Source organism: Protopterus annectens, chromosome 5.part0 (assembly GCF_019279795.1).
Source record: "Protopterus annectens isolate FY-2018-M chromosome 5.part0, PAN1.0, whole genome shotgun sequence".
In the NCBI taxonomy this organism is placed as follows: domain Eukaryota; kingdom Metazoa; phylum Chordata; order Ceratodontiformes; family Protopteridae; genus Protopterus; species Protopterus annectens.
In genome coordinates this window covers 1102106066-1102123009 of record NC_056735.1, presented here as the reverse complement: position 1 = coordinate 1102123009, position 16944 = coordinate 1102106066, and the positions used below count along the sequence as shown (strand labels likewise).

Below are 16944 nucleotides of genomic sequence, written 5' to 3'. Positions count from 1 at the left end.
CTGGGCAGGAGAGGACACAAGCAACTGACCCCGCGACATGCTAGAATGAAAAGTTAAAAACTTTTGTGTAGGTGGGTTTGAAAAGACTTCGAGGGATATGGATGATCGAAAAAGGGGTATTAGGCTGGTTGGATGTTATGTATAATAAAAAGTGCTATATCAGAGAAAAAGTACTTTGGGTGCAAGTGCTAGGCTATCCGGATAGAGAACAGTCACTTATGGATCAAGTAGATCAAGGCTTTTTAGGTATAGAATTAGGGTAGTTAGATTATCAGTACAGCCTAGGAAGAGCTGTTCTAAGGGAAAATTTGAAGAGTGGACTTTAGGTAGCCCGAATAGTTTAACCCTGATTAACCGCTGCCGCTCTTGTGTGCTACAGTGGCAACTCCGCGCTAACGCACGTTTAGCGTGTTTTATAGCAGGGGGCTGAAAAAAGCTAGGAACTGGCCCAAAACGGCCAATGGGCTACTAGTTTCTGGCTGAAACCACACCAAATTGGACAAATAGGCTGCTCAGTGCTTCCCACTCCCACTGGTAAGCAGAGAAACTTCCTTCCTTCCAAATAAGGATGTGTAACAGTAACAGGAACTAAAACAAAGCCCAGGGATCAGCAAATTCTGAAACTGGACTACTCTAGTTCAGTAAGGCGGGAAAACAAGAGATATATATATTTTTTTTCTTTTTTTGTCAGAAACAAGGAAAAAACAGACAGTAAATGCTTTAAATGCTATAAATCGGCTAGCGCACTTTAGCGTGTAGCCTACTGATACAATTTGCAACAATTAGATACTTCAAGTGCAACAAACAGTAAAAATGCAGAAAACTCTTATAGATGTAGCAGCAAAACAGGCGAAATGCAGTCGCTAGGTTTATAACAGAGGGAAAGCCACAAAAAAATACTTATATCAGTTAAAGTCGCTCTTTTTGCTCTCTGCTGCTTGGATCACTCTGCAGGCCACCACGAGGATCTGTGCTGAGTTGGTACAAGCTGAAAACGCGCGTTTAGCGTGTTTTATAGCAGGGGGCTGAAAAAAGCTAGGAACTGGCCCAAAACGGCCAATGGACTACTAGTTTCTGGCTGAAACCACACCAAATTGGACAAATAGGCTGCTCAGTTTTTTAAAATAGATTCTCTCTGTAGGACCAGACGTTAGTGTATGAAATGCATGTGTTTAGGATGGAATCTCCATGATTTGTAGATAGAAATGCATCTAAAGCAAAATGTCAGTGTATATAATTGGTTCAGCAACTGGTTTCAATAATTTACAGTAATGTGGTTTAGCAAAACAGGCAAAAAAGGTAGTACATTTTAAGTAAAATAACTATTATTGGAAGAAATTATGTCATTTGATGATATTGACTACTGACATTCAGATTCTGATAGACCAGCTAAGCACATTTCCTGTAGCAAAATGTTTAATAGGTAGCAACATAAAAGAGGTCTTGCACCTTCTTTGAAAATAACAATTCTGTCCTCCCTGCTCTGTGGGAAACAGGATCAGTCAAAGCCCATGGAAGAATCAGCTGTCATTAAAAGATACATTATCTTGTTATTGTGCTTAAGGTACATATTTTAATAAGAAATATAAAAAAAAGACTGTAGTAAAAGTATAAGTAAATCAGTCTGTGTGTGTATGTATATATGTGTGTGTGCATATATATATATATATATATATATATATATATATATATATATATAGGTCTTCTTCTAAATCCTGAAATCCCCCAAGACTGAATGTATGAACAGTTGAAATCTCAAACGACTGATTTTTTTCAAAGGGCAAGTAAACACTTGCCCAAAACTTCACAGAACCACATTGGACTATGTAATACCCACCTATGTGGGGGGCATAGCCTTCCCTAACTATATATACCAACTCCAACTCCAGGATCATTATTTTCATCCTGTGAAAATAACTTTTGGTCTTGTGGGATTTCAGGATTTAGAAGAAGTCCCAAACGTATATGTATATGGTGATAGCATTAAGGCTGACACGTCAGTTGGCGTATACTAAGAAGTTCAGGGAAACGTTGGTGCAATGCTGTAGTAAGATTACATTCATCGTTTATTTCTTAGAATCTTTAATGTAGAGTAAAGGCCCGTTACTATTCAAAAACAGACATTCTGACTGGACAGCCCAGCCAGCATGCCCGTTGTTAATGAAGCATCAACCAATAGGAAGAAGTCTGGTCACTGTACAGCCAGTCTTTCTATTAGAATATGCTGTGTAATGCTGTCTTTGTAACCTGCCCAACTATACCATCAGCACATGAGCAGTAAGTACATCATCTGAGTGCCCCAGACTACCAGAAGCCCGCTAAAGAATTTTAATACAGTGACATTATTTGAAAAAGGTGATCAGACCTTGCCAACCATGGATAAATCCTCAGTTACCCACACACACAGTCGTGGATTATTGTTTAATCATACAACTTTGATGTTTTACCATTTGCAAGTTTCTGTAAACATCTGTCAAGGATAATGAGATGGTAGTCAAGATTCTCAACTTGAGGCAGTATCATGTAAATTGCTTTTGAAAAGTAAATGTATGTATTCATCTCTTTCAGGATGAACAACAGAATCACCTTTGTCTGAGATCCAGTTCATTCTTGGTTCCCCTTTAGAATTCATTTTAACATACGTGTACTTCTACTTTAAAATTAAAGATTCAGTTTGCCCAGGATAAACTCACCCTGTCCTGTAAAAAAAGGATTACAGTCACAAGCTTCAGTAAACAGAAACTTAATGTTTCCCAGCTACCCTTTTTTGGCTGTTACATGTGCAATCAGACAAACTCCATAGCTAGTACAGTAGTTAACTGAAACAAGATCCTAAATGTTATCATTTTATTAGTAGATTAATTTTTTTGACATTATTTCTATTTAAGAGAATGACACAAAATCCAACTTAATGAAGATTTACAGTAATGAGTGTTCCACTGAGTCGATGTCTTTCTATTCTCATGTTGTAGTATTCATTGCTGTAGGATGGTGGCTGCCTGCAGCACTGTACATCCGGCCAGTATACCAATGTCTTTGGAAAGGGGTACATGCGATGTTGCATGTGTGTGCCATAAACCAATGTCAGCTATAAATGTGACATCTGCATGTACCCAACTCAGAACTTTCCTGCTGCAGTGATCATCAGACGTCCGATCGCCAGCTAGAGGTGTTTTCGCTTGTTTAACGTTCAACTGTCCTATAACAGATAAGTTACCTTTTTCTTATATCTTATTGTTGGGGTTTAACTGTATTCCAGCTTTTCATGACTTCTAAGAAGGGCAAGTGTGCTTGTAGAAGACAGATTTCCATACAAGGACACAAACAACCAGTGTGTCTTTTGTTTAGGCGAGGAGCATGAGCCTGTGCTGTTAAGACCTTAAGAAGTCGTTTAGCTTCCTTAAAAATCTACCTAGTAAACCAAAGGCTCCGATGTCTGGCCTTAGTTATGGAGGGTGCTGCGGGTTTGTTCGAGGAGCCGCCAAAAAAGGCCAAGAGAACTAGGCCTAAAACTGTACCTGCACCTCAGGAATCTGTTGAGTCTCCTGAGGTGGGTGAGAGCCCAGGAACTCCTCGGATCTCGGATTTACCCTCTGAGCCAAGAACCTTATTGGACACTGGATCAATGGAAATCCACAGTACGTCTGCTGAGCTTTGTGAGCCATCAGGCCTTGATGGCGAGAGGGACCCATGGCTCCCGGATTCAGATAGGCCTACCGCTACCCTTCTAGCTACCCCAATGACCTTCTAAATCTCCTGCTTCTCTCAAAAGAAAGCAGAAACTTAAACATACTACAACCCCCAGCACTTCTGAGTGGGAAGTCTTCTCACAAAACTTATTTAAGGCCTTTCAGGCCTTTCAACCCCAGGTGCCTCATCCACCAGCTTCAGGTCAGTATCTAGAAGAATAGAAGAATCTGAAGAGAATACCTCCTCTGATGATTCCCTTTCCTACTCCTCTCAAATTGAATCCCCTAAAGATTTTGCTGTCCAAGAGGAAGATTCTTTGAGTCCAGACTCCCCTGGTGAAGACTTCTCTTTTGGGGACACTATTAATCTAATGAGACAACACTTCTAATGGGATGTTTCTGAAGTCTCTGATACTAAAAGAAGACATTTTGAACTTTTGCAAATGGAACAGCCAGCTCCTTGTGCTGTTCCCCCTGTACTCCCAGCCTTTCTGGATGCTTTTCAAGCAGCTTCCCAGATTCCTGATTCCCAGCTCCCTGCATCCAAAAGACCTGACAGGTTTTATAAAGTCCCCCCTCAGTCTCAGTCCCTGTTCAGAAACCCACCAGCAGATCCTGCTGCTGTAGCAGTATCTGCAGACAGATCTTCTAGACAGTTACCTTCTTCCACTCTTTTCTCCACTGATAAAGATAGAAGATTTATGGATAGACAGGAAAAGAAAATGTATACCTCTTCCACCCGTACCATTAGAGCTTTAAATTACCAGACACAGATGGCACGGTTTGTCCTGCATGCATTAGCTAAGGCCTCTTCTCTTCTTCCTGACGACTGATTCTCCAGCAAAGGCTCAACTGACTACCCTCCTTTCCACAGCTTCACAGGTAACCAGACACTCCATCAAGTGTAGTTACGATGCTGTGGAGGCTTCTTTTAAGTCTGCAGCTACTGGTTCAGTACTTCAGTGGTATTAATGGCTCAGACTACAGCCTTTACCACTTGATTTTCAAGCCAGACTGTTAGATGCCCCCCTCGATAACTCTGCTCTGTTTGGTACTGCTTCTGCTGAGCTTTTAAAATCCCTTCAGGAGAAAGGAAAAGAACTGCAGAATCTGAACCATTTATTTGTTTCTCCCATACCCAGATAAGATACCACAGAAACTATCCTCAAAAGGCTACCTTTGTTAGGAGACAATCTACTCCATCTGCTAGCCATACTAGGGGAAGGAGACACTCTAGATGCCCAGCAACCCCTAGAACATGTACTACCTCCACTCCTTTCTTTCGGAGGCAACCTGGTCAAGACAGAGTTCCCCCCACTGTGACTCAGTTCAGCTGCCTCACCACACCCTTCTTTCCCTACGTCTCACCCTATCCCTCCCCTCCTGGCAAAAGATCACCAACGACCAGTGGGTGTTATCCATCATCCAAAATGGACATTTTATGGCTTGATGGATTCTTCCACCTTTCCAAGGCATCCCACAACCACCAGCTTCTCAACTACCCCTTTTCCCACCCATCCTAAAACAACTTCTGGTACAAGACACAATTCAGCCTGCACCTCCAGAACACATAGGCAAGAGTTTCTACTCCAGGATGTTTCTGGTACCCAGGAGAGATGGTCCCTGGAGACCAATCTTAGACCTGCCCTACCTCAACCTGTTCCTCAAGGTCCCCGTGTTCAAGATGCTCACTCTACAAACCTTACTGCCCCTTATCCCACATCTGGCTTGCATGGTCTCTGTGGACCTGAAGGATGCCTATCTACACATACCCATTTATCCCACTTGCAGAAAATTCCTATGCTTCTCTATAGGTTCTTTTCATTTTCAATTTTCTGCCTTACCTTTTGGTCTCTCTACTGCACCCAGGGTCTTCACAAAATGTCTAGCCCTGTGATAACTCACTGCAGACTGCTGGGAATACATATATATCCCTATCTGGATGACCTTCTGAGCCTTCACAGAGACCCTCACTCCCTAACTCAGCATCTGCAAATGATTTCCAGCATCCTGGAAACATGTGGGTTCACTCTAAATGTACAAAAATCACAGTTCACTCCCAGCCAGGACCTAATCTTCCTAGGTTGCAGGACACAGACAGAATTGATGAGTGCCTTTATTCCCCAGCAAAAGATAGGCAGTTTGACTCAGTATGTCCACTCTCTGTTTTCCCTCTTAACCCTGACAGCCAGACAGTTCCTAAAATTGTTAGGACACATGGCTTTGTTGATCCCTTTTCTACCCCTGGCCAAACTTCACATGAGGAAATTTCAGTGGTGTCTAAAATCTCTCTGGAGACAACACCTACAGTCCTTAGATGCCACCATCCCACTTTTGCCATGTCTGAAAAAGGAACTTGTGTGGTGGATCGCCCAATCTTTCTCAATCAGGGAGTCCCCCTACAAATTACAACACCAGTACAGCATCTTTACACGGATGCTTCAGACCTGAGTTGGGGAGCACTGCTGCATCTACATTCCAGCCAGCGCAAGGCATAGGCCACCTGGTCCTCAGACAGACAAAAGGATCACATAAACATCAAGGAGTTTAGAGCTGTACTCCTAACAAAGCAGACCTTTCAACAACTACTATTACCAGGTACACTGAGAGTCATTAGAGACAACATGACTGTACTGTGGTATGTCAACAAACAGGGAGGGGCAAAATTATACCCTCTTTGCTCCTTAGCTACACAGATTTGGAATTTCGCCAGGACACTGTTAGTCCACCTACTGGCTGTTCATATTCCAGCCTCAGAAAATGTTCTGGCAGACATGCTGAGCAGAACTGTGGCACCCTCCCACAAATGGATGTTACACAGGGAGGTGTTTCTGGACATTGTACACAGATGGGGCAGTCCAAAAATGGATCTGTTTGCCTCCTTCCAGAACAGACAGATGCCCCTTGTCTGCACAGGCTACCCCATCCACAAGCCTGGAAGGTGGACACCTTCTTCTCTTGGGGGAAAATGTACCTGTATACCTTTCCCCCTATATCTCTGATTCAAAAAGTCTTACTGAAGATTCAGTAAGACAAACCAAAAATCTTACTGGTGACCTCCTTTTGGCAAAGACAGCATTGGTTCCCTCTACTATTTCAGCTAGCCAAGAGCAATCACCACAAGTTACCATAAAGGTTCGATTTACATACACAAGACAAGGGATCTGTGATACATCCCCAGCTTCAAAATATGAATTTGACCCTGTGGTTGATAAACTTCTGATCCCTTTTCACCACCAATATTCAGAGGATGTACTCAAAGTCCTGCAGGAGACCAGGAAACCTAGCACTGGAAAAAATGACATAGCAAAGTGGAAAAGATTTTCCAGGTGGTGGTCTAAGAATAAACAGGACCCTTTGGTGGTTCCAATGCCTTTGGTCCTTACCTACTTGTGTGAGCTCCTGCATTCTGGATTATCATACTCTTCTCATAGGTTCATAGGTTAGTACTAAGCTAACTGCCCTTGCGAGCCATTTAAAGTCTAGCCAGTTATCCCCTGTGAGATTCAAACCCTGTACCTTGTGTTTGTAAGGCAAACACCTTAACCATTAGGCCACCCTCCCACCCCTATTTTATTATAAAGAATATATATATGTATGTGTGTGTCTGTAAAGGTATATTTATCTGCAATCTCTGCTTGTCTGCCTATGCTTCCACCTTTAACATCCAGGCTGTAGGTAAAACAATACTTTAAGCAGTACTGCATATTAGACCTCCCTGGAAGCCTGTTCCTCCACCATGGGACCTTAATTTTGTACTGGAAAAACTTACAGTGCCTCCCTTTGAACCAGCCTTTTTGGCTACTCTTACATTCTGCACATGGAAAACCGGTTCCACTTCATATCATCGAATTATCATTTCATCAAATTTCAAATCATCGAGATCAAATTGTCGAAAACTTATTTCAGTGAAAACTCATTTCATCGAATCTCAAATCATTAAAAACCATAAAGCAACTATAACCCAGTGTTTTACCTAAAAGCTTTGGTACTCTTCCAACAGTAATTAATACTGCAACATGAGAATAGAACGACACAGAATAGTTGTGTAAAATCTTACTATAACCTAAGATGTCCTTCTCTTCCATGTTGTAGTATTCAGAACCCTCCCTCCTCCCCTCTTTACCTTTTTTCCTTTACATTCTTGTTTGGGTGTCTGCTTGGTGATGGATTATACTTCTTTCAGTAGCTGGTAGTTTTTTTTTCTTGTACACTTGTTGTTGAGCTTACTTCCCCATTCTAGCACTATTGAAGCTGGCATGAAGTAACCACTACTTTGCCCTATAGGGTCCTTTCTGAGGTTTTTTCTAACTGGAATACTAGGTTTATCTTCTGCGGCAGTCAGTCCTGAGTTGGGTACGTGCAGATGTCACATTTATAGCCAACATCGCTTTATGGCACACATGTAGTGTCGCACGTACCCCTTCCAAAGACTTTGGTATACTGGCCGGATGTATGGTGCTGTAGGCAGCCACCTCTCTACAGTAATGAATACTGCAACATGGAAGAGAAGGACATCTAAGGTTATGGTAAGGTTTTTTACACAAGTATTCTTTAGTCTTCCCAGACAACATATGATGTGATACTAAGAGAAAATTTGAAAGACATTGAGGCCAAGTTTTATCAAATAGGGAAATGTAGAACAGCCAGTGATTTGTATTTTCTCATACTTTTGTAGACTGTGTAATGTATAAGATATGAGACTTACAAGTTGTTATTTTGTATATACTATATAGTCTGATTTTTTGCAGGTTGATTCTGAACATTACATTAAACAGGGAAATTTAGAACAATCTATAATTTGTATGTTCTCTTATCTTATATAGGCCCTGTAACTTCTAAGATATCAGACTTAAATTGCCATTATTTTGCATGCATTACGTAATTTGATTTTTACAGGTTGGATCAAAATATCGGCACTTGGGCCTTTTATGCTTTTTCTACTTATGAATAACTAAATTAAATTATTGTAATAAAATTTAATTTGTAGATATCATAGAGGACCTCTCTTTTTGTTACTGGAAGTAAAAAATGTTAAAGTGACCTTGGTGTTAGCTTTAACTTTTTAACAACTGTTTTTATTACTGTCTGTAGGACTGTAACTCTGGAGCATGCAACTGACAGTGCTAGAATTATCAGCAGTGAAATTATCAACTTGTTCTATACCATGAAACTGAATATAGCTGATGTGAGAGGGGTATGTTTTTTAACCTTGTATATACTAAATGTAGTTGCCATACACTGATCGTATTTTTTTTAATATTGTAATGTCATTTAGTAATCTGTTTATTTGTGGAAACATTTTTAATTTTTTTTTTATTATAAAGAATATATATATGTATGTGTGTGTGTGTGTGTAATATATATGTATGTATTTATATATATATATATATATATATATATATATATATATATATATAAATATATAGTTCATTCCAAAAACTGGTGCCTGTAACGATAAGGTGCAATGGAGAACCAAGTAATAATTCCAGCTCCCAGGCTCCAGCACCAGTAACCACAAATATCCCCAAAAATTGTTTGGTCTATAATAAGTTTAATTTAATGCACGGAAAATAGTCTGTATGAAAAATGGCAAGGAACAAACCACTGTCCACAGAAAATGGCAAGGAACATTGACCATTTTCGCCCTATGGCGGCGTCAGTGCGTTACCAAGAAGTACTAAGTATCGGGCAATATATAGTATCCCTTTTAAAGACACAGCCTCACAATAAACCAAATTCCAACTAAAAAACAAAAACACATATCTAAATAAATAATGACCCAAAACAGAAGCTATTGTGAAATGTTAAACATGCTCACTCAAACCAGGTTTAAACATTGCTCCCAAATAAATAATCCACATGTTCTCTTTATGGTTAAGAATGTTATGTTTATGTTTGTCAGACAGGCCATCTCTCACCACCATATCAATACCTACAATAACAAAATGGGCAAGTAGTATGGTTCAACAAATGTTTATATAGGGCACTTCTTGGACGTTTACATTGGATGTCACTCAAGTGTAGTGCAAGTCTCTGTTTAAAGGGTCTGTAAGTCTGTCCCACATAGAACATTCCACACTGACACACCACTAAATAAACTACCCATTCACTTGTACACGCAATCAAGTGTCTGATGTTAAACACCCTAGACATATTAACCAAAGTGAATGACTTAGTTCTCAATATCACTTTACAATGTGAGCAATTGCCACAAAAGGAACTTCAAAAAAATCGCCTGGATTTAGATTGAAATGCAGCATCTTTGCCTTTCTTAAATTTAGAGAGATGTTTGCCTATTATTTTGTCCCTATGATAACCATATGAACAATGGTTATTGTTGTTGCTTCAGGCCATCATTTTTTGTTGGGCCTTGTTTCTCCCTGTCCTGGTTAAATTTTGCTGCTGTTAACAAAAATTGAAAGGCGTCAGGCCATTTAAGTTAGAGGGCATCTTGTTGTTGTTGAATATTAATCATTTTTCTTTCCTACTACTTGAAGAAAGGGAGCATTAGCCCATTTAAGTTAGAGGGCTACCTAACTTCTTCTCTTCCTTGCTGAATTTTCTGTATTAAAAAAAAAAAAAAAAAAAGTTTGTTTCATATATAATTATACCGTAATTATTTAGTGTGTTAAATAGTTGTTGTGGCAGTTTTTTGTTTGCTGGTGTGTTTGCTCTGTGATTTACGCATGTCCAAAGAGCATAAAGAAACCAAGCCTTCAGGCTTTAAAAAGTGTACTAGATCCAGCCAGAAGATGTCTATCACTGACTCCCATTCTGTATGTGTTTACTGCTTGGGAGCAGTACATCTTCAAGAGTTATGCTCGATCTGCCACTCTTTTAGCTCTAGAGTGCTGTTAGAGTGTAAAAATAAACTAATTGTGAGACGTTTGTTGAAGTTCCCCTTCCAAGAAGCTCTAGAAGAAGGTTTGAGTACTTCAGGATCAGTGAAATCTCCTTCATCCAAACTGGACAAGTCCACTAAAAGATCTTCTCCTTCTTCAGGGCAATCGGAGGCTGTTAAAAAGTTAAGCAAAATTGCATCTCTGGCTCCTACTACTTCTTAACCGACAAAATCTGCTTCATCTGCTCCAGCTTTATCGGTGCCAGTGGAGTTTGAACTCAGGAGCCGATCCCCAGAACTGGAGCCAGTTAACCTTTAGAGGTCACCTATTTTGCAGTTAGTAAAATCTCCTTCCCTCTTCTCTAAGTTTTTTGGACGATGATGTGGATAGGGTGATAAGTAGGCTTCTAAAGGCACCAGCGCTGGCTAAACTCCTGTCGGCTCCAACCCACAGGGATTCGGAGCCAGCCAAGACCATCAAACTGACATCGATTTTTCCTCCTAGCTGACCCGGGACCTCAGAGCCGGAATACTTGGAACCGACTTTTGTGGAGCCATTGATGCCGAGAACCATCGTGGTATCTTCGGAACTGACATCTGCTTCAACATCCTCGGTTCCATCCGAGGAGTCTAGGAGTTGACTTTGTCCAGTTGAGTCCGGGGAGGGGAGTCAGATCAGACAGTTGTCTTTTCTGACTCTGCCTCTCAGGGCTTCGACAAGGATGAGCTCGGCTCCTACATCAGCTTTAGAGCCGATCCCTTGGTACTAGGGATTTCTTCTGGTTCTTCGAAGCCTGGATCAGGGGAGGGGGGCTTTCGAACTGATGAGGAGGGTGCTGTCTTCTCAGACAGCTCCACTCGGGGCTTCCGACATTCCTTCCCCTAAGGCGCCGCTGTCCATCTCTGCACCACACCATCCACAGACCAGTGGAGACCCTAGGCCTCAGGGTACCCCTGTCTTCCGAAACCTCTCCAGAATGCATTTCTGAAGAGGCCCCTCATAAGAGACTCTGCAAGAGGAAGTATTTGGACTCCCCAGAGGAGTCAGTCACCTCAGACACAGACCTCGATGAGTCGGAAGGGTCCCCATGGTCACCCTCTGAGGATGTCTCCTTCGCAGACATCCTAGAAATCCTTAAGCAGAGAGGTGGCTGGAAGCCCATCAACCCTTGTGATGAGGAGTCTGTTTACCCAAAGGCCTTTGGGTCTAATCCATCAGCACTTGGGTGTCTCCGCCTTTCGATGACCTTATGGAACTAGTTACTTGAAAGGTGTGGGAGTCTCCAGATGCAGTGGACCCTGTCCCTAGGAGGCCATATAAGTTCATCACAGCCCCTTTAGTTAGCGACTTCCTGACCAAGGGTGTCTCTGTAGATGTTGTGGTGGTGGGAGCAGCCACCAAGAAGGAACTTTCTGAAATATCCTCGTCTGTCCATCTACTGAACAAGGAGTCTCGTACGATGGACAGATACGGGAAGAACATGTTTGCTTCAGTAACTTTTGCACACAGATCGCTGAACTATCTGACACATTTTTCAAGGCTGCAAAGAGATCTCCTAAAGGAGCTAGGAGATCTCTCCAAGGTACAGTAGCTGCAGGGGTATCAGACTAGGCTTCCTCTCACCTCTCCACTTTAAATTCTGTGGTTAACTCCTTCATGAGGCTCATTTCTTGTGCAGCAGATGGAGCAAGCAGAGCAGCGGGTTCAGGAATTTCCCTAAGGAGACATTCATCGATGCACTTATGCGACTTTGCAGAACCTTTCAAATCTTCCTTTATTAATGCCCCATTTGATGGCTTGTCCTTGTTCGAGACGAAAGTTAAGGAGACGCTAACCAGGTGTGAGCAAGTACTAAGCAAACAAGGAGGGACCAGGTCTTACCCCCCTTTGTCGAGAGGCCCTCAGATTACGGTAGTGGACGATCTCCTCCCAATGCTTTCTAATAGCAACACACATCCCGGGAGGTCCAACGTGATAGCAGACAAACTCAACAGAGCGATTCTCATGCCTCACAAGTAGTCCCTAAAACAAGAAGTAGCGGAGATGATCTTCTGCAAATGGGGCCAGCCTTGCTGCAACCTTTTTGCCACTTCCATGAATGCTAAATGCAGCAGGTATTTTGCCCTGATCCCCCCTCCGGGGGAGTCACCAAGGGATGCACTTGTACACAACTGGCCCTCAGGACTCCGTTATGCCTTTCCTCCCTTTTCACTGATACTCAAGGTTTTCCAGAAAGCCAACTCATTGGGAAGCAAGATAATTCTCATTGCCTCATCAGATTTGGTTTCCCTTCCTTTGGCCTCATCTTCAGGAGGAGCCGTGGGTTCTGGACTCAGTTTCAAACCTTCTTACTCATATGCCCAGAACCCTCCACTCTTGTCTTTGAACCCTCAAATTGACAGCTTGGCTGCTCCAATTCCAAATATAGCCAGGCTTTCTAACCTCCCTCATTCAGTCAAGCATATCTTGATTTCTTCTCATAAAGCATCAACAAGAAAATTATATATCAGTAAATGGAAAAGGCTTTCTTCCTGGGCATTGACAAGACACATTGATCCCTTCTCTGCTCCTATAAGTTCCATCCTCAAATTTCTGGCAAAGCTATTTAATGATGGCACAGCTGCAACTACCATTTGTGTGCAATTAGCAGCAATATCTAATTTCCATATAAGCGATTTCGCCCCTAACTTGATGTCCCACAAACTATGCAAAGCTTTCCTGAAGAGACTAACTTAAGACCACCCATAAAAACACCCCTACCACCATGGGACCTAAACTTTGTTCTGTCCTGTTTGATCCTTCCCCCATTTGAACCTATGTTATCACGTGATGTAAAATTTTTAATGTGGAAAACAAGTATGTTGATTACCATCACTTCTGCCAGAAGAGTTTCAGAACTGCAAGCTTTATTGATCAAGCCACCATATATGCTTTTTCATAAAGATAGAATATCCCTTCGAACAAACCCATCCTTCCTGCCAAAAATATGTTCAGAGTCTAACCTAAATCAGTCTGTAGTTACCATTTTTTTCCCAAATCATGGCAACAAGGCAGAATGTAAGCTTCACCACCTGGATGTACATAGGCAATTAGCTTCTGCTTACATAGGACAAAGGACTTCAGAAAATCTGATCAGTTATTTGTGTCATTTTCCGAAGCAAAGAAAGGTGCCCCTATATCTAAGGTCACTCTTTCAAAATGGCTGTCAGATTGCATCACTTTTATGTATAACTCTAATAACAAGGTTCTCCCCTTTAAAGATGGAGCTCATTCTGCAAGAGCCATGGCAACCTGTTCTGCCTTTGGAGCTAGACTACCACTTGATAGCATTTGTGCTGCTGTGACTTGGGCAACGCCTCATACCTTTATCACTCATTACAAAGTAGATTTGGCCTCCAGAGACAGGGCCTCCTTTGTGTCCACTGCCCTGAAGAATATACTGCATGAGCCACCCAGGAAATATGGTGCTACGGATGCTGTCCCAACCAGTAAGAATGAAGGCGAGATAGGGCAACATAACAAAGAAGTTATATAATCACCATAATGGTCCATGTTTGTTGTCCATCTTGCCTTCATTCTTACATCCCACCCTCCTTCCCCCTACCTGTGGCTCCTGGAGGGCAAAAAGAGGACAAAGAGGATCTTTCTCTGACAAGTGTGTCTTTGATCTTCTTCATTGTCTTCATAATACGTATTGATGGTACCTTAGGTTCCTAATGTTATCAGCAAGCAAGATCTGGGGAGCTTCACTAGAGCATGATGGGAATGGGATACAGCCACGAGCCAGTAGAAATCCTCGAGCTTTATTATACGGCCGAGTGGTTCCGAACCTCAACCAGTAAGAATGAAGGCGAGATGGACCACAAACATGGAACGTTATGGTGAGTACATAACTTCTTTTTTATTACTGTCTTAAGTTTAAAGGTATTTGTACCTAAGGTAGTAATAAGGCGACAATTGCTAGAACCTTCATTCCTGTTTAGTTCATTGTTGGATCCATATATCTCTGAATTTACCAGCAAACTGTCCCGCGATTTTTGGACAACAATGTCTAAAGTTGCATTAACCATGCTAGAAGAATATTCCCCATGTAAAAATCTATTCCTCATATTAATCGCTTCCTTTAAGAAACTTGTATCAAAGCTACATATACATCTTTAACCGTAGGAACTGAGATTTGGGGATATTCTTAACCATATGTTAGGGGTGGTAACTTTCAGCATGTAACAGTGAATTTTTAATAAAAGGTTTACAATATATATTAGTGGCAATTGTTCCATTAATCAATTTCGTAACATTGATGTCCAAGAAGTCCACATTAAATAAATCAAACTTACCAATAAACCTCAATCCAAATTCATTATGATTTCAGTATTGTACAAAAAGTCCCAACTAGTCAGCCAGTCCACTCCATATTGCCCAACTGTCATCCATATAACACCACCCCATATGGAGATATCACAAAAAAGGGTTATCATCATCATAAATTAACCTAAGTTCCAAAAACCCCATAAATAGGTCAGCATATATTGAGGCAAAGGAGGGACACATAGCTGTACCCTTGATCTGCAGATACCAGTCAGAACAATATCTAAAGACATTATGTTCCAAAACAACACCTAGCACCTTCAAAACAAACTGAACTTGAGTTTCAGGATACATTTGAGAATATTTCACCCAGTGTTTAACAGCCAATATAACATCATAATGGGGGATGCTGGTATATAAGGACTGTACAGCCAAAGTGCATAAATATGCCTCAAGTGGAACCTGCAAGTCAGTTATTCATCAGTAAGAAAAACTCATTAGTATCCTAAATACGGGTTCTCACAAATGTCAAAAGTGGCTTAAGCATACATTCCAAATAAGTTGACAATGGTTCAGTGAGAGAACCCCTACCAGAAACAATGTGTCGACCAGGAGGATTTAAAACTGATTTGGGTATTTTGCGTAAAATACAAAAATACTGGGGTTTAGGATCATCCACCAATAGTTGTTGAACCAAACTTTCTGTAATAAAGCCCCTCCCTTTCATGTCAAACAAAAAAACATCAAATGTGTAATTTAAACTCAGAAATAGGATAGCCATCTTTCCTAAAAATTCAATCTGAAGTAGGCAGACTTCATTTGTCTGCAACCTGTGGGTATCGGATCCAACCTCAGATCCGAGCCGGCATTTCAAAAGCTTAGGCTCCGAGCTCCTAGCTCCTCCCTCTACCCATAACCCCTTGCCAAGCCCTGACTGACCTCAGATTTCATTTGCCGCTTTCAAGTTGCGACGGATTCCTTGAGCTCCTAGTGCAGATAAGTTTTCTGACAGGAAAATTTTGAAAAACTTTAACTTTTTTAATTTAATTAGTTAGAAGTGTTTGTGTTAGGCTTTCCTCTCTCTATCTTTTAATTTTTCTCGGGTTTTGTAGTTTGTGTGTGTGTGTGTGTGTTTTAGGCCTGTTAGGGCTTAACATGTCTGAAGCCCATAAGGCAGTATTCTCTAAATGTACCGAGTGTGGCCATAAGCTGTCCCCAGCGGATGGCCACACTCTGTGCGTTAAATGCTTGGGGGTTGAACACCTGTCATCTGGTTGTACCATTTGTGCAGGGTTCAACCCCGAGCTTTGAGGGAGGTCGAAGCTGGTTCTGGCGGGACTTCTCCCTCCATATACCGCTTCGGCTTCTGCCCCTTCTACACAGCAAGCAGTTGCTGTGGGCTCTCCTCCACCGGCTGGGACTCAACCTCCCTCTAAGATGCCGGAGGAGAGAGAGTCTTCTAGGGAGAGAGAGAAGAAGGAGAGGCACAGGGAGAGGCACCACAAACGGGGAGCTGAAACCTCTAGTTCGGCTCCTCCATCCAAGCGGGCCTCTCCTGTGCCTTCTAGCTTCCCTCCTCCTCGGCTCCACTCCCCTCGGTTCTCTCCTGGGCCCGAGGAGGAGGAGGCTAGCCCTTCAGCGAGGTCCCCAAGGCGGCTCTCTAGATCCGCTTCGGTGGTCTCGACTAGATCGACCTTCTCCATGAGTGAAGCAGACATGGACCGGATGATGAGGAAATTCATCCAGGCCCAAATGCAAATGGGAGTGCTCCTAGCCCCCCCCCCCATCCGGGAGGGGCTTCGACCCCTTTTTTCGCCCCTTTGGCTCCTTCTCCGACCCACACCATGGGTTCGGAGCTGTCGGCGCCGAGCAGAGTTGGATCCGGGGGTGGGTCGGATCCGATAGGTCGGCGCACCTCGGATCCGTCCCATCCCTTGAGTGCTTGGTGCCGGACCCGACCTCGGAGCCGAGGACCGAGCCTCGGATCCGAGGGAGCTGGTGTGTCTTCGGCTCCGTCTAGGTCGGAGCACACCGGTCTCTCGGATCCGACGGTCTCGGCTCTGGCTCCAATCCGTGCGTCGGATCCGAGTGGGGGTCGGCTC

At 42.4% G+C, this 16944-nt stretch overlaps 1 protein-coding gene across 1 annotated transcript in view; it reads left to right on the top strand.

The window, feature by feature from the left end:
* Positions 1-16944, top strand: part of REV1 (REV1 DNA directed polymerase) — a 4137464-nt gene that overhangs the window by 2887619 nt on the left and 1232901 nt on the right. Inside the window, exon 15 of the mRNA XM_044071967.1 lies at positions 8784-8886. Coding sequence (XP_043927902.1) covers positions 8784-8886 — 103 coding nt within the window. The remainder of the gene's footprint in view (positions 1-8783; positions 8887-16944) is intronic.